A 17,725-nucleotide genomic window follows, 5' to 3' on the forward strand; every position below is an offset into this window, starting at 1 on the left:
AACAAGACATGTTGAGGGAAGAAATGGATAAATAACTAAATAAAATTACAATGTATTTTGTCAACTGATTGGTTGCATAAGAAAAGTCTTTGCAGTTGTTTTAACACTTGCACACTTGTTTTATGTATGTAGTATTTTATTTTTTTTTAGTATTTAACATGTTAGTATTTTTATCTTATACTAAAATTATTTAAGTGTATACTTAATATTGTACATTCTTAAATACATATCTTATTCTTAGAGAATATGCTATGCTTTACTTTCTCTATTGAGATTTATTTTTCTTCTAGTGATAAATGCATCAGTGATTTTACTGCTCCTGTGCAATGCTTCATAGCCTGCTGCTGTAACAAAATAATTTCTCTATCTATCTGTCTATCTATCTATCTAAGGAACCAGAGTGCCAGTGGTGACAAAGACAAACTGTGATGACTTCTTTTCTTTTCTATTATTATTGAGGAACATTTGCCGCTACGTTGTAGTAGTGACAGGAAAAAAGGGAAAAAGTGATGATTGATCTTAAACTCCTAAGAGTTTTTGGTAGCAGATAAACTTTCAGCCCCGCTGTTAAAATCAAACATCCCTTTTTGTTTTACCAAAAGTATCAGTGGTGTGGTGGTAGTTAATGAGACGGGTGTACTATGGATAGGTTACAGAGGAAGAAGCGAGTATATTTTCCTGTATATTCCAATGGCTTTTTGGCATTTAGGTGGGTATGTTGTAAAAGACCAGAAAAAGAGCGAGTTAATACACCACTGATGAGTATAACTCTGTTTTGTGATGTATATATGTAACAAAGTACAGTAGCTAGTCTTTTGTAGGTAACCATCGTCATACATGAAACAACAAAAGCAGAAGAAATACTCAAAAATAATAGTCAGACCACTTTCTGAATACAACAGTTTAATTGTAGTACTGATTCGTAACAAAAAATACCCCCCCACCCCTACTGTTTACCCGCCGCTCAGTTGTAAGCGCTGGTCAGACTGCCGTACAAAGCTGTACAGACACTGAGAGACAAGTAGTAAATTAGCACATTACAAAAAGAAACCTCTTACGCAATCCAAGAAAAACTCTGAATGCAGCAAGGAGAATGTGCTGATGGAAAGTTGTGGTTGTATTGTGACATTGAACCCTGGTGTTCTTCCATGTCCTCTCCTTTCCTGCTCAAATCAAGACTTTCAAGTCTTTTCTGCTCTAGATATCCTTGATTACATCCTCCAGCTCCTCTTTGGAATACATGTGGAAGGTCTTCCCGGGCTCTACCGTCGCCAGCTGCAAAAGAGACACATAAAGAAAGCCTGCATGACACCTGGGGATTTAAACTCTGACAGTGTGCAAACTTAAAACTGCTAAAGCTAAAGTGTGTTTTCAAACAAAAGTTAAAAAAAACACCACTGATGTTGTTTGTTCTGGGCATTAATATTAATCTATATGGACGAATACAACCTTCAAATGTCTACAAAGACCTTGTTGTCCTAAAAATCAGGTATTCAGGAACTAGGTAAGAAATTAGTAACGAACCTCAATGTTGGTGGCGTTGAGCTTCTCCTCCATCACCTGCTTCAGAATGGTGAGAGACGATTTGATGGCGTCTTTTAATGTCATGGACTGTCAGGGAGAGAGGGACAAGCAGAAAACATACAATTACATAATCCTGTGATAAGCAGGTTTTCCTTTTACTTTAGATGACTCCCACGCATTTTATTTCATTAAATCTTTGAAAAACAACTTAATAGATCACACAAAACACAGCAGCTTATAAACATCACAAGTCGCCCAGCTGATATTCCTGTTAAACACGAGTGTACAGCGGTCGGTACCTTGTGGTAGACCTCTTGCAGAGAGCTCTGTGCTCCCTCAGACGCTGAGCCGATGGCCCGAGCATCACACTGCACGAAGGTTCCTGACGGGTCCATGTGGTACCTGCATTCACAAACAAACAACAGCTAAGTCTCTGTGAAGTCAAAATTAAAGACAAACATACTTCTTTTTAAAATACAGAAGGCACAAATAGTAATCTTCACGTACAGCTGCGGTCCTTTTTCATCAACTCCCCCGAATAGAAGTGCTACGCCAAATGGTCGACTCTGCACGGATGACGGCACAGAGGAACAGAGCAGAGAGAGAAGAATACGGGTTACACTTGTTTACTTGAACACCATCAAACATTATGCCTTAAAAAAATCATTGGCTTGAGGTTTGAACAGATGAGTTTTTCAGCATGGAGATGAGCTAAGTGACTGACCATGGCTCCGGGATCAGCATCCTCCTCTCCAAACTGCAGCGCCAGGTTGGACACAGCCTGAGTCACACTCTCCACTGTCATCGTCTCATTGTAAGTGAACCAGTGGTTCTGAGGAGGAACATACGCAGCTTAATCACAAGGAAAACACAAGATCAGTGACTTGCTTACATTACAATGCGCTCAGCATTAATACCTGTGTTTCCACCCTTGCTTTGTCAATCAGAGTCTTGGCATCAGCTATCAAGCCACTCATGGCGCAACCTTTGAAACAGAAATGGAGAAAATGAAGACAGCGTGTACTCTAAAGCCTAAAAGCAACACTCAGCATGGAAGTGTAATGTCATTCCATGTCATCTAGATGAAACACTATTATGCAACATATAAGAGTGTAATCCTGATCAAACTTCAAAGTCACATGCAAGGCATATGACTGAAACATCATCTTATGAACTACACAACATGACAAAAAGCTAGTTTTTGCAACTTATGGGACATTTCTTGCCCAGTTGGTCATTGCCTTTTTTCAAAATCCTTTCAAAAGATATCAAACCAATTTGCTCAAACTTCAAATACCCTGTGAAAGGTGTCTGAATGCAAGGCAAGAAATCTGATATTGATCCAGGTTTCAAAGGGTAAACTGACAATTTGTTCACTACTTCTACTTTATGATTACAGTGTCTTCTTAAGCGCAAGTCTTCACTCAGCATCCAAGCTTGATTTTCAGTTAAGCTGTGTCTGACTGTCTTGCCCTTTACCGATGTGACTGTCGATCTCCACAATCTTTTCAATGCTGTTGGGCTCCATCAGCGGAGAGGTGATCCTCTTCTCCACAGCCAGACACACCCCCTCTGATGTCTGGATACCAATGGCCGTGGAGCCCAACTGGGAAAGCAAAGCAAGACCAAAGAAAACTTATGAGCTTTGAGGTGGATGCATTATTTCAAGTTTAATATACAATATCAAACAGAAGAAATCAATTCCTCAGATGAAGTGATTCAGCATGTAATACTCACTTTTATGGCCTCTATGGCATATTCAACCTGGAACAATCTTCCTTCAGGAGAGAATGTGTTCACACCTCTAGAAGACAGATGATAATAATAATGATTATTAATAATTATTCATTATTAATAATGCTTATTGGAACAACAGCTGCAGGAAACCATGTGTGCTGCCAACAAATTACTATATGTGGCTGTATGTTGATGACATGTTTGTGAGGAAGTAACAAATACAGTCAAAAACACTTTAAGAACAGCATTTTAACCCTTTGAAGCAAATTTGTTTTGAAAAATCATTAGGGGAAAAAGCAATGACCAACTTAGCAAGAAAATGTCCCACAAACTTCACGAAATTTGTAAAGGTAGACAGAAAAATGACCACAAAATTAGTGAACGCAAAAAGGGTGGTAAGGGGTAAATTGTACATTTAGAAAAATAATAACAAGCTTCAACACTGTTTTTGTCCTTTTCATTATTATTATTATTATTTTTTTTACTATTTTTTTGCTAATTTCTGGGCTATGTCTCGTGACGTTGCTCATTGCCCTCTTTCCATGTTTTACAAGGAAATCAAAACAATCTCCCCAAGTTTCAAGGGGTTAATGTCGAGTAAAACAACCTTCAACACCAAATATAAACCAGACTAAAATTTTCCCGGTTAAAGAAAAAGAGTAAAAGAAATAGAGCGATACCGAAAGTGAAAGCAAGCTAACTTGTTGAGGAGTGACGAGTTAGCTGCGAGCTAACTACCTGCTACAAACAGCTACAAAGTCACAAAGAGTTAGAAACAAAAGTACTTTGACATTTTCCTTGAGCAGTCAAAATCAAATTGCCTATACGGACACCGTGTTGACATATTTGTGCTCTCTTTCTTGTTCACAGTGAGAAGCGCTCAATAAATGACAAAGCAGTTTGTGTTGCACCTACCTGTCATACTCCGATCTGGTCAAAAACATCTTTTAACGTTACCACGGGACCTGCAAGAAGAGAAGATTGGTTTATGTGAGACTCGTGACCTACAGAAACGTGTAGAGGCAATTTTAAAAAGTAAGGGCAATTCTTTGCTTCGAGTTTGCCGTGACACCGGGTGATTAGCTAGCTAAAGTTAGCTGCAATACCGAGCAAGCATGCTAGCTAACTGACGCAGCCAATCACCGAAAACTGCACACAGAATGCTCACAGAAGTCTAAACGTAAAGCTCGGACACTAAAATAACATTTTAAATTTAATATTTCAACAATTCCGCGACATTCTTCTACAAAATTGCACTTGTTTGACTCACTTACCTCGAGCCACAAACCCTTGAATGAGTTCGCTTGTTTCAGGGGGAAGCGTCTGAGGTGTTGCATCCAAATGTGCCGGTTGTCAACAACACGGAAACGAAGGTTCCGCGTGTGCAGCATGTGCCTGTCCGTCCATGCTACCAGACTGTATGACAAATATATTACAATAAATATTGAACACATATATATTTATATGCAGTCATCAGTATCACCGCAACATTTTGAATATCAGATTGTCAGCAACGAGGGCAAGTAATTCTGTCTACTATAATATAACTTCATACTCATGTGACATGAAATAAAACGCGATTAAATCACATATTACATAATAGAGCAGGTTATGATGCTCAACAAAGGAAAAGAACACGTATTTTCAGGGATGAAAATGTACTAGACTGTGCCACTAGTGATTCAGCGGCATAAGGCGATCCCCCAGCAGCACAAACCGTCCCTGGAGTGGACCGGGACTGACAGTTTCCAGGCGGCAGGTGCCTCTGTCAGACTGTCACAACTGTAAATGTAAATGTATTTTTTCTGTCTTTATTGACAGTGTAGCACAACTCAGCATGTATAATCAGGTATAAAGTCAATTTTCGTTCGTTATGTTGCTGGGACACGTGCGATGCGTTTGCGTAATGACAGTAAAGTGATTTTAGCAATCCCTTGTGATATCAGCGATCAATAAGAAGGTAATTTTTTTTACACAGGTGTACAAGATATGAGACATCAGTCCCATATGGTCTAGCGGTTAGGATTCCTGGTTTTCACCCAGGCGGCCCGGGTTCGACTCCCGGTATGGGAACTAGCTTTTCAGGTAAGGTGTTTCGAGGGAACATGTGTTGAATGAGTGTCATATCAACCATGTACATGTAGAAATAAATGCACTCACAGGTTAGCGAGCGCCTCGGAAAATTCTTACTCAGATATATTGGACAGAAAGTCTCTTCGCCAATGTTTCTGCCAACCTTTACGATAATTAAATCTAAGACAAAAATCATTTTCAATACTGATACAACAGAGCCTTGATGACTCGCTAATTGAGTTAGTTATGCGCGTCATAGCAGGAAAAACAGCCACTGGGGGTCGTCTTTGAGCTGAATACAGGCTGCTATCAGATGCAGCGGGAAACCGGAAGATACTGAGCTGCTTCAATAACAATCAGTAAGTGTAATATAGTACACTTTTGCAAAATTCCTTACACGTGTGGTGGACTCACTCTATCTGTATTCTGCTCTATCAATAGTATTACATTCAGAGGTCAAGTAGTTGAGGGGAAATTATCTAAATACTTCTATACCCCAGTTTTCCAAAAAAATATCGTTAATTCTTTATTCATTCAAGACAGCTACAGATGTATATCAGTAAGGTATTTAAAGTAAAGATTTTCAAGGTCTTCTGTCTCTAAGTGTTTGAAATTAGTACAGATGTCGATTTTATTTTATTTCACTTTATTTGATTTTATTTTACTCAATTTATGCAAGATTGTTTTCCCTTTCACTTTTCACTCACATGAACTGTGCAACTGGCATGTATTTGCCTAAAATAATTCTAATACGTATATAATAATAATAATAATAATAATAATAACAAAATAATAATACAAGTGGTATATTAGTCTTCTGACTGTTCAAGATGGAGTCAATTTTATCACTTTCTATTTATATATTACTGGACAGAGGAATCTATGAGAATGCATACACTGTAAAATTGTTAAGATTTCCGATTAAACTTTTAATTTGAAAATTAACTGTTATAAATCCAAGGGAGTAAAGAGCAGGATTTGCCTTTTCCAAATGCAGGGAAGTAGAAGTATAAGTGAATATAGTATACTCTGGCACTATTCACACCTTGTGCTCGCAAATCTTTCTCTTGGGATGTTGTAGAGTTAGAAGTTCAGTTTAGGGAGGAGAGGGGATGTGCGTGCGGGCCGGTGGTGTCGGGTTTCATTTCAGTTAGGTCCTGTTTTGGTTCTGCAGTATGTTGAAGTCCTAACGTGGCGCTGCCTGTTACTTTTCTAAACTCTGAAATCTGATCAAATCAAACCCTGCTGCTGCTGCTGCTGCTGCGGATGGATAAACAAGACACGTTTTCTTACCCTCAGGACCGTCTGCCAGGTGCACAGCCTTGACAAGCCTCTATACCCTTACAATTGTCAACATGAAGACCGAGAGGGAGGACATGATTTTCCAGGCTCTGCTCTTAATCCACAGTAAGTAAACTGTTTGTTCTGTGCACCATTGTTTTACACAAAGGTGCGCGCAGCGTATGGATGCCTTCTCAGTATATATTGTTTTCCAGTCACCTATTCACCACGCAAATTGGTATGATTTCTTTAGAAAGCATGAGGAAAAAGACAAAGACCTACTGGGAAAGAAATGTCGTGCAAATTGCAAGAAATGTGTAAAGTGTGACAAGATAATGACCTGAAAATTAGTTTAAAAAAAAGGGAAAGGACCGAATATCCAGGAAACTGTAATTATATTGTTGTATGATTTATAATTGATATATCCATATATTTATGTTACGGAAAGAAAAATCAAACATATGTTGTTTTTTTCTATTGTTTTCGAAATTTTAGGGTTATTTTCTTGTTTATTTTTTATATGTATGTATTCATTTATTTTGTTAATTTGTTGTTTGTTCATTTTCTTGTTACTTTTATTTAAATTTCCTGCTATTTTTTAAGCATTTTTTAATTTACTTCCACAAGTTTTTCAACATCCTCTTTTTGTTTTTTAAGAAATCAAGCAGATTTGCCCAGGTTTCAAAGGGTTACTTTTCTGCCATATAAAGACAGTTTTTTTATATATACATAAGTATTTTCAGACTTATATTAAAGCCAGACGCTTTCCTCCGATCCACCTTATGCTTCACACTTGCACACACACACACACACACACACACACACACATTCCTGTCAGATGAGGTTCACTGACTCAGTGTCCAAAGCATCAAGAGTCATCCACTTAGCTGCACATTATGAATATTAGTCAAAGAGCTTAGACTTTCTGCTATTGTTTTCAATTAAGTATATTTAGTTTTTTTTAAACAGCTGCAGTATATTTATTATTTGAACTAACTTCGGCTGTAGTTTAAAATGAATTTAGAGAGCTTTGTAACGTGCAGGAGTTACACATTTTAAAACAACCAACACTTACTTTCTGACAGGGTCTGTTAGAGTGATTATCCTGTTCACTTTCCCTGTTGTGTCTATTTCAGTCCCTGTGGCCTGCCTCTTCACTGCAGGTACGTTTCTCTCTGTGTGAAGTTATGCTTGATATTATTCATTTCTATTGACGTGTTTAATAAATGCAGAATGTGTCACTGTCTGAACTCCACTCCCTGTCTGTCCCTCAGTGTCAGCTCAGCCTGACAGCAGCAGCAGTGTGGTGGTGGCAGGGTATAATGTGAGCGCCCCCGCTGGCTCGAGGGTGGTGCTGCAGTGTGTGAGTGGCCGCATGGTGTGGACGAGGGACCGGGTGAGGGACAGGCAGAGGGTGGTCCACTGGGACATGTTCCGGGCCCATCCAGACTATGCCATGGAGAGGGTCTTGGACATGTTCTCTGCAGGGGACCAGAGGATCTACAACTCCTACAACCAGGGCAGGGTTGGTCTCAGCCCCAGAGCCTTCAAAGATGGAAACTTCTCCCTGATCATCAAAGGTCACCTTCACCGTCTGTGATTTTCATGTCTGTAGCTGATGAATAGTTGTCATTATGACTGATATTACTTTGTCTGATTCATTAAACCTTTACTTATACGTCATTTTCACAACACAGCTCTTTAACAGGACCAAATTGCTTACACCTACTTGACAGCTCCCCCCCCCCCCCCCCCCCTTTAGAGATGTCTGCCTTCTCAGAATATCATGCATTTAGATGGTGCTTGGTTTGTGGTGCTCAAAGTGCCAAAAAAATACATTTGAAAAAACAGTAATGTTTCTATCCATAAATCATGACCTGGTTACTCAAAACCTTGTAGTAAGTAGTTTCATGTTGGAACTATATTCTTTCTGCTTTTTAGATGATTCTGGTACACGTCTTTAAGTGAATAGGCAACAATGATTGTACCCAACATTATCACCATGTTTGCTTTTTTTTGTGTCTGCATGTGACAACAGATGTGACAATGAACGACAGAGGTCTGTACTCTTGTAACCTCCATCATCTCTACTGCAACTTGTACGAGACGGTCAGAGTACAGCTCAATGTCACTAAATCACGTATGTATAACACTGAACCTGCTATCAGCACCTTCATCGCATAGCAACTTTAGAGCTGACTCTGTGTGTTTCTTTTTATGTACGTGAAGGTCGCAAAGAGCAGCGCTTTTGGGATGGACAAAAAGCCGTATATGTGGTGCTGCTTGGTAGTACCGTGGTGCTGCCGTGCGTCAACCGCCGTAATGTGTGGACAGACTGGAGCAACGAGGAGGAGGACCAGCAGGTGTGTGAGGAAAGAGTGTCAGTGAGAATTCAGTTTTCATTTAGAGGGATTATGGGATATTTACTAAAAAAAATGCAACTGTTTTCTACCTTGGTGGTTTCCAGGTGGTCCACTGGGACCGCCAGTCCCCCGGAATCCGCCACGACCGCGCTGATCGGCTGGTGGACTTGTACGCCTCTGGGGAGCAGCGTAGCTACGGACCGCTGTTCCTCCAGAGGAAGATGAACATCAGCAATCAGGCGTTCGCAGAGGGAGACTTTTCACTTTCCATATCTGATCTGCAGGTGCTTTTCTCTCTCTCTCTCTTTGTGTGCGTGTATAAAATTAGTATAACCAGAAAACACCACAGGAGCCAGATGCTCCAGTACACACAGTAAAAATATACTGCTATGACAAGAGGTTACTTCCCCTTCTGGCAGGAGTCCCCCCTGCTGTGTGTGTACATGTATACAGTGTTTCCAGAACACATGGAAGCCTCATCAGTAACACAGCTCTCTGTCGCTCTGTTGAGAAAATGAGGTTAGCATTCACAGGAACGTAACAAACAATACAAAATCTGTCCAAAAGCAAATCCCACCAGTCCCCTGTGTGGAATTTGTAGTGACAGCAAGCAGAGAAAAGTTTTCAGGCATGTTTTAGGAATCTCAAGGGTCCTGGTGTTTCTTGATAGAGCTCATAAATCACAACCTTTAGGTTAAATACAAGCCCAGCGGGCTCCAGGGCTTATAAGGCACACCGTGGACCAGGGCCAGGTTTCCAGTCAGCTACAGGCAACACTCAGCTGACTGTCACACCAGCTTTGTTCCTGTTTTTGTGTTTGAAAATGTGAAAGTAGAATTAATAAGCTCTAAAATAACACACAATCTATGATCAGGGCAAAAGAGTAGAATAACTTAAGGTTTCTACATTTAGGTAAGTTTAAATAGTGGTTACTCAGAGCAGCTACAGGCTTTTATCTGGTTATGAAACAGTCTAAAGTGAATACTGATGCCTCTCTATGACCTACATGAGCAAACGAGACCATCAGCAAGAAAACTGGTTATTTAGTTGTTTTTAATGCCGGTCACCATATCCAATTTCCTGTGACTTTAGACAAAACAATTTACAGCAAGGAGACCAGAAGAGCTTGTGTTTACATTTTCCCACACAAAGTTTCAGCAAAGAGAAAGAAAATAACTGACCAAAGAAGAAAAAAAGCTAAAAAAGTGATAGAAATCGACAGATATTTACCTTACTTGGCCACAAACAGATACATTTTACATCGCTATGCATCCTGCAACGTCTGCATTTAAAAAAAGAAAAACTCTTAACAATATGGTGCATCTTTCTTTCGCTCGCCCTCGAAGCAGCTGTGCTGAAACCTGTAACTTTGATTTAACTGTCTTGTGTTACTGTGCACATTCAAATCAATCCATTTTTGGTTTTTATTTTCCTGTGTTAGTGTTTACATGTTGATTGCAGACTCTGAGAGCATTTACACTGTCACGTACAGCGTGTTTTTGTCTGGATTCAACACACAGCCCACAGACCAGGGGATGTATTCCTGCCACCTCCACCACCACTACTGTGGCCTACATGAGAGGAGAGAGTTTCAGGTCACAGTGGAAGCTCCAGTGGTTCGGGCCACCCTGCCAGCCAAAGCACTTCCCAGTGAAGACAAAGGTAACACACACACACACACACACACACACACTAATATACAAGTACATCCATTAATCACACAGAATCTCTCTTCTAGGCTTCGGTTATAGTCAGCGTAAGTGCCTTAGCAGAGAGGATGTTTTATGACTTAGTGGATTTGAACTATCATGTGTACAATTAGAATAAAAAAAACCACACACATCTGTTATTTTCTTCACCCTCCCCTCTGTGCCTTTTCGTTTCTGTCCTCATTCATCCTCGCCATGTTTGTCTCTGAGAGGAGGAGAGGAAGAAAAGCTCTTATTTCGGAACTTTTTCTGTTTGTTTCATGAGAGACTTCTTTCTTGCATGGTCAGCTTGTCTGACGCCAGACCCCAGGAAACCACACACACACACACACACACACACACACACACACACACACACACACACACACACACACACACACACACACACACACTCGTCCACGACCAGGTCCTCCAAATCTCCACTTCTTCCCACCCTCCGCTTTCCACTGTTTCATCATTTTGCCACTTTTTAATAGCCTTTTATCTTTATCACTGAATTCTCAGTTCTGAGCGCTTTGACCTGCCTGAAAAATTCCTCCTCTGAGTGCATTTTAGAAAGACAGAGTGGAAAGAGAGAAGATGAGATTGGCACGTGCCTACCTCAAATTCTTGGAGAATTAGAACGTTTTTTCGGTGCATGTGTCAGTGTTTCCAGTAGGTAACTAAAGCAAAGCCGATAATGGCAGATGTATCAATGTGGGAAAATCATTGAGAGACGTTTAGGAATAAGAAATGCCTGTGGTCGAGCCCATCTCTCTCTCTTTCTCTCTCTCTCTTTGAGAAAGAGCGTGCCAAGTCCGATCTCATTTCGGTGGAATCTCTCGGATACAGTCTTTGGACTGAATTCCAGCTCTGCCCACACAATTAATCCTTCGCTCTCCGAGCTGTAATAATACAGTAGGATTGCGCCATGGGAATTTTTACGGGTTAGAAAACAAGATGCATAAATGATTTTTCTCCAATGCAGTGGTGACTTTGTACACTTTCTTTCCCAATCAGACAATAGAAGTCCTCTGCACTGTCAAATTTGAAAAGTTGATCTTACTTATGATAATTTTAGAAACCAATTTCCTTGAAAAAGTAAACGTAACTATAAATTAAAATTCTAAAATTAATTTTTGTTTACTTTATATCTATTAGTTAAGTTTACTTAAAATTTAGATGAATCTTTTGTTGCAACTTAAATAAGTTAGTCTGACTCAAACTGATCATGACAAAAAGGATTTTGCAAACAATGAAGTTATGAGACCTGCAAGTTCTGTTTTCTTAATATGTTTAAGAAAATACAAATATGACTGACTGGTTTGCAACCAGCAGAATACAGAAATATGGCACAGTGCACTTGGTTTACTTATGTGTCCAAAACTTAGAAAGATTAATTTAACTAAACTTTTCATTCTTAAGTTGCAAAAACTTCATCAAAATTAAGTAAATATAACTAAATTTGAAGTAAACTTAATTAGTTATAACATAAACATAATTCAAGATACATCGATATATTTAGTACATTTTTCAGTGCAATTGGTTTTCTAGATTTTTTAAAGTAAAATAATCTCCTCAGATTTTTGTGTGTATTTTATCGTATTATCCGCTCTTGTTTTGCCCTCTCTGACTGTCTGCTACCCTGTTGACTTTGGCTCTCTCCTGACATTCTGGAGAAGTTTCACTCGTCCCTCTGTCCGGCCTTCTTTCTGTTTTTCCCCCCTGTGAGAATTCCACATGCTCAGGTTTGTTTATTTTCATCACGCTTCTTTCACTCGCTCTTTTCCGTCACTTTCTTTTTGAAGAAAAAGCACTGTTTTCCTCCGTTTTGCTTCATCTGCGCGGCAGCTGGCAGCACAGAAGGAGACGGAGAGGGATGAGGTTTGTGAGATAGACAAGGAGAGATGGAAGGACGGGGGCGAGGAGTCTGTTGATGAAATAGGGGAGAAGAGATGTAGGTCACCCCTCCCTCCCTTCCATCAGAGTTGTTTCTCAGAGCAGTTTGAGCGGGGAGAGGACGGGGCAACCGGTCTAAACACAAACACATCTGTTCCCATCCTGGCACGAGTCAGCAGAGAAAGGCTTTAAACAAAATAAAAGGATCAGAGGGTTTGTGATGTTAATAACATGCTGTTTTCATGTACGACAAGCAGCTCTGAGCGCTTCAAGTTTGTGTTTGGGATCAAGGTCTTTCTCTAAGTTAATTTTGTGAGGCAAACCTCTGGAGAAACATCTCACCGTCCCTTTCCTCTCACTTGGCTCTCCTTCACTGTTCCACCCAGCTCTGTCCTTCCTCCGCTCCTCTTCCTCGCCTCACTTTTTCTGTGTTTTGCTGCCAGGAAAAGTAAATCACAGCATGACTTTCTGTCTGGATCTCATTTTTGGCTCAAATATGTTGAGTCTGAGGTCCACAGCTGCTTCTTGCCTTGCACTTTTATAACGAGGCAAAATGAAACCAGGCCTCCCCTCCCCGTTTGCTTCTCAACGCTCCAGCGCTGAACCGCACTTATCACCTATTGCTTAATTATTCCTCTCCACCCTGGAAATGTGTTCAGCATTTTTTTTTTGTTTTTTTTTTAACAGCCAGGAAATGTCACTGCATAAAAAAAAATTGTAAGGTGTTAAGGCTTACGTGGCATCACACACATGTGCAACAGTATATACACACACATATTATGCGGCTACATGCGCAGATTGAAAATGACAAAGTGCCACCATAAACACACAAACCTCAGAATGTGCTGGGAACAAAGACAAGAGCAGGAATTAAGTTCAGTCTGTTAGTGGGTTCAGGGTCCAAAACAAATTGGTAACAGAGCTGAGGTTATGTAAGAGTAAGTGACAGTCAACCTTTGATGATTCCAAACAGATATATTATTATTTACACGCTGAAAGAGAGAATATTTTCCATTTCAACATTTGGGAATCTAACTAAACACTGCACATTTACAAGAAGGTGAAAGCAAAATCGGACCCTTTGGTTTCTAAAAGGTGGCATGGGAATAAAACTACCCACAGCCACCCACTGATTCTATCAAAATGATAGACAAACTCAAGAACTGGTCTCAAAAAAGAGTAAAGTGAGAGTCACTGAATAGGGGGGAAACAAAATAAATAGCCAAAAGACGAATTACACTTCCAACACACACTCAACTCAAAATTTCCATCCAAAACAAAAAAAAAAAAAAGAAAGGCAGCTGAAGGTGTCGACTCTCTGGAGACACAAAACAAACTGAGCAGAGAAAACTCAGCCTCCCTATATAACCTCTCAGCCAGGCTGACTGGCAGCAGCTGTGGCAACTTCACAGGTGCACCCAAAAAGCTCCTGATTAGCAAGGAAACCTGTGACCTAGATATTGGATCTCTGTGGATCTTTGACCATGATAGAAGAAATAATAATTAAGTACAGTAGGAGTATATATTGTAGCTAACATGCTCATAGTGACTATTGCACTATATGCTGGTTTGACAGTAATTACCAGCTTCAATAGCTTGTGGCTGGTGATTCAAGCAACAGTGCCAGAAAAAGGGGGTTAGGAAGTGGGGAAGGTGCCCAACACTGGCACACACACACACACACACACACACACACACACTTAATGCCCCTGGACCCCTTTTTTTAAGTCACTGTATCTCCTGTCTACTGGTCTAGCACAAACACATCACTTCAGCTGAGGTTGATGGAAATATTGATGGTCATATATTGAAATATTTAACAATTTAAAAGTTTGACCTGATAAGGACACTAGATTAAGGGATGACCAGAGTTATTACAATATATCTGCAGAGGGGGATATGGATATGTCCCAGATGTTATGACCATTCATTAAGTAGTTGATTAAACATTTCACTCAAACCTACAAATTTTAACCTTATGGGGGAGCTGGAATAAAAGTCTGACGACAGTAGTTTGAAATTTATCATCAGGGAACCACAAATGGCCGACGCAAATTTTGTACCAATCCAATGAGAAAATGTTGCAATATTTTACCTGATGATTGGAGACCTTGGACTATCACCAGCAAATAGATATTATCCTCTAGGCACCACAAATTTCAAATTTCATGGCAATCCATCTAATTTTTGTCTAGTTGTTGACAAACTTACCCAGCTTGCAATTTTCTGGTTCTAAAAACATTCTGAGAATGATACAATGCAACCAATACAATGCTTTAGTAATGTTTGAGCAGCAAGCCTTCTTTTAGTTCCCAGAATGATCCTCTTAAAGTTAGGGTACCATTCTCTATAAATGATAAAATGATAATAATGATATAATATATATATATAATATAATGATATAATATAAAAAATGTTATCACATTACATTACATTTTCATAAAAACGGTCTGTATCTCACACCTCAATAACACATTCTGAATGCTGCTTTGAAAATGTTCTTCCTTTGTTCTCATGTAACGTTGTGGGAACATTATATGATCTGTCACCTCTCAACATCGCCAACACATCATCAAAATATTGCAGTTATAACGTTACATCTTTTTTAGCATTTAACCTTATTAGGACACTATTTGAAAAGATAAACATCCTTAAAATGTTCTTTGAACATCAGATTAAAATGTTTTCCTTAAAACATGATTGCAACTTGTAAGTAAGGTTAGCCAATGTTGTGGGAACGTTCCCTGCTAGCTGGGTTAATTCTGAATCAAAGTGGTGGACGGCCTGACCAACACTGCTGCTGTGGATATAAATATGTTGATGAACTTGGAGTAACTTCACAAATTAAGTAAAATCAGAGTTCTGCGTTACTCATGAGATGTGTAATGTTTGTTCAGTTTCAGGTCTGGTTGTGGTTATTGCATTTGTAAACCTCATGATGACACATCGGTGTGTTTGTGAGAGAAAAGATGAAGAACAGAGAAACAGTAAATGCTGACTGTTCTGATTTCTGTTTTACTCAGACACCACTAAGGCTGAATCACCGCGAGTCATCAACGTTATCCTGCCAGACCAGAGACTCCACTTTCTCCTGCCGCTTGGCTTCGTCCTCACCTCCTTCCTGCTGCTGGCATTCATTATCCTAATCATCATCCTCATCACACGCAGACGGAGAACCAAAGGTCTGACCTGCGGCACCTCAGTCTGACTGTAGATTCACATTGAATTTAGATTTCTGACTGAATCTTGTTTTGCTTTTTTTTGTGTGTGTGTTTTCAGAGTTTAATCCGCAGGCATCCGTGAGGTAAGAACACACAAACACACATAATCACAGTCTTACCCTTTAAAACACACACTCAGATTTCTCTTTCTTACCCTGACAGGTCCAGCAGAAGTCAGAGCAGCTCGGAGGAGTTTGACATGGACATTACTGAAATGACTGTGTGCTGTCAGGAGGAGAGAAGACTTGGTGAGTCAGAAGAAAGACAGAGAACGTGTCTCAGCTATGAGTGTGTGGGTTTTTAACTTTCTCCTGTGTGATTTTAGACTACAAGAACAACCTGCTGAAAGAGAAGGTCCACATGAACGCTCAGCCTAAGGTCATTGACCTTGACGAAGGTAACACACACACACGCAAAACAATAAATTGTTTCATTTTCATCCTTCAAAACCCTTATTTTTGTCTTTGCCTCTTGCAGAGATGCAGAAGTTTTCTAAGTGAGAAAAAGACAAATACTTGTGTCACTGGCTGGTCCAGAGGCTGCGCTCCAAACCAAACACCTCCACACTGCCTTCTGTCCTGGCAGGAGAGACGGCAACAGACAAACTGTTGTGAAACGCAGAAAACCAAAAAAAAAAAGAAAACAATAGCTCACACTGAGGCCTTGTGTTTTTAATTTGTCAGTATTAAAAAACAAGCTGATTTTGTTTTCTGTAATTGTACTTGATCAAGCTAAGCAGACAGGCCTTTGACCATTTGCACAGGACAATAGCGCCACCCAGAGGAGAGTCTGAACCGAGCATCGACTGTTAAATGGAGGAGCAATGAGTGAAGTTGTGACTGAGTGAATTTGAATTATCAGTTATTACAGCTTTGATTATTATTCCTCAAATTAAAAAAAAAAATCAATAAAAAAAATCATTTTGTTCTTTGTTTTACTCACATATCCATCTTGGCTTAACTGACCTGACTGAAGTGCTACTGTCAGGCTACGATTACCTGTATGCTAACTGAACAATGAAGCAGTGTACGTCAAAAAAAATTATTTTCAATGCTCAGACTATATATTTTTTGTGGATCGTTCCTTTTAACATGTATTAAAATTTAATGTTTGACACTAAACTTAAGTCGGTTATTCAAGATACTGTTTTCTTTTTGTCTCCAAATGACTGAAATGTTATTCCTTCATTCATTTTACTGTTCACAGCAATGCTTTTATTGTGATGTGTCAAATGTAGGCCTAATGTTAAATTATCTAACCATTTTTCATTCCCTCATTTCAAAGTTGAGAGCAAAATAAGCTTCTTAATGTTTTGGATTTGACTCTCATGTCTCTTATGTATCTTAATCTTTCCAAAACGAACCAGATTCATAGACCTTTTCCGTAACAGATCATTTCACTTCACAGCAAAAGCAGTTTGAACAAATAAGATGAACGATGGCTCTATTCCAGCACTGAAGTCAATGTAATGCGGCTAACTATGATGTTATTGGCGGCTTCTGTGTTTAAAAAGTAGATTATCTGCTTTGTCAGCTTAAGTTTCTGCTCCCAGTCGTGGTGTCAAGTTCACATTTGTATGTATGTACACACTTTTCTGCTGATGTCAGACATTTGTTATGTTTTGTGTTGAGGCTGCACCAACTGGTACCACTGATGTATACAAGCTGTACATTTTCATCCATGACACTAAGTTTTAACATAGCAATTTTTTTGTGTATTGTGCTTTAAGGAATACTTCAGCCATTCAACCACCATATGATCGCCTGTCCGTTAATTACCTAAGTGTACTGTGTTGAATTTGTGAGAAAAGTGTCTTTCTTGCAAGCCTAAACGGTGAGTGAAGAATCCCAAAAACAGAGAAAAACCTCAAAATCATAAACAACAGCGTTTAACAATAAAACTATTTCCGACCCTGGTTTATCCAGTCAAATGCGCAGTA

At 39.5% G+C, this 17,725-nt stretch overlaps 2 protein-coding genes and 1 non-coding gene across 3 annotated transcripts; 2 read left to right on the forward strand and 1 right to left on the reverse strand.

Moving 5' to 3' along the window:
• Positions 1-886: 886 nt before the first annotated feature.
• Positions 887-4,615, reverse strand: psma5 (proteasome 20S subunit alpha 5). The gene is made up of 10 exons (XM_042496939.1): positions 4,536-4,615; positions 4,177-4,226; positions 3,262-3,328; positions 3,004-3,130; positions 2,442-2,509; positions 2,249-2,356; positions 2,032-2,090; positions 1,824-1,926; positions 1,525-1,611; positions 887-1,275 (listed from the first exon to the last, which is right to left on the reverse strand). The coding sequence occupies exons 2-10, from the start codon at positions 4,203-4,205 to the stop codon at positions 1,198-1,200; spliced, it is 726 nt and encodes a 241-aa protein (XP_042352873.1). The 5' UTR covers positions 4,206-4,226; positions 4,536-4,615; the 3' UTR covers positions 887-1,197.
• Positions 4,616-5,262: 647 nt separating this feature from the next.
• trnae-uuc lies at positions 5,263-5,334 on the forward strand. Its single transcript has one exon. It is a non-coding gene; the product is annotated as a tRNA-Glu (tRNA).
• Positions 5,335-6,485: 1,151 nt separating this feature from the next.
• LOC121953757 (matrix remodeling-associated protein 8-like) lies at positions 6,486-16,907 on the forward strand. Its single transcript, XM_042500976.1, has 12 exons — positions 6,486-6,741; positions 7,752-7,778; positions 7,890-8,195; positions 8,654-8,755; positions 8,845-8,978; positions 9,083-9,262; positions 10,499-10,640; positions 15,589-15,747; positions 15,845-15,869; positions 15,949-16,034; positions 16,112-16,183; positions 16,264-16,907. The coding sequence occupies exons 1-12, from the start codon at positions 6,690-6,692 to the stop codon at positions 16,284-16,286; spliced, it is 1,308 nt and encodes a 435-aa protein (XP_042356910.1). The 5' UTR covers positions 6,486-6,689; the 3' UTR covers positions 16,287-16,907.
• The last annotated feature ends 818 nt before the right edge of the window (positions 16,908-17,725 follow it).

This window comes from Plectropomus leopardus, chromosome 2, assembly GCF_008729295.1.
Source record: "Plectropomus leopardus isolate mb chromosome 2, YSFRI_Pleo_2.0, whole genome shotgun sequence".
NCBI lineage: Eukaryota > Metazoa > Chordata > Actinopteri > Perciformes > Serranidae > Plectropomus > Plectropomus leopardus.

Coding starts and splice junctions, on each gene's coding strand:
- psma5 (XM_042496939.1), bottom strand. CDS start 4,205: ATGTTTTTGACCAGATCGGAGTATGACAG. Junction 2,091..2,248: donor ATGCTGATCCCGGAGCCATG/GTCAGTCACTTA, acceptor TCATCCGTGCAG/AGTCGACCATTTGGCGTAGC. Junction 1,612..1,823: donor TGCAAGAGGTCTACCACAAG/GTACCGACCGCT, acceptor TCTCCCTGACAG/TCCATGACATTAAAAGACGC.
- LOC121953757 (XM_042500976.1), top strand. CDS start 6,690: ATGAAGACCGAGAGGGAGGACATGATTTTCCAGGCTCTGCTCTTAATC. Junction 8,756..8,844: donor GCTCAATGTCACTAAATCAC/GTATGTATAACA, acceptor ATGTACGTGAAG/GTCGCAAAGAGCAGCGCTTT. Junction 15,870..15,948: donor AATCCGCAGGCATCCGTGAG/GTAAGAACACAC, acceptor TTACCCTGACAG/GTCCAGCAGAAGTCAGAGCA.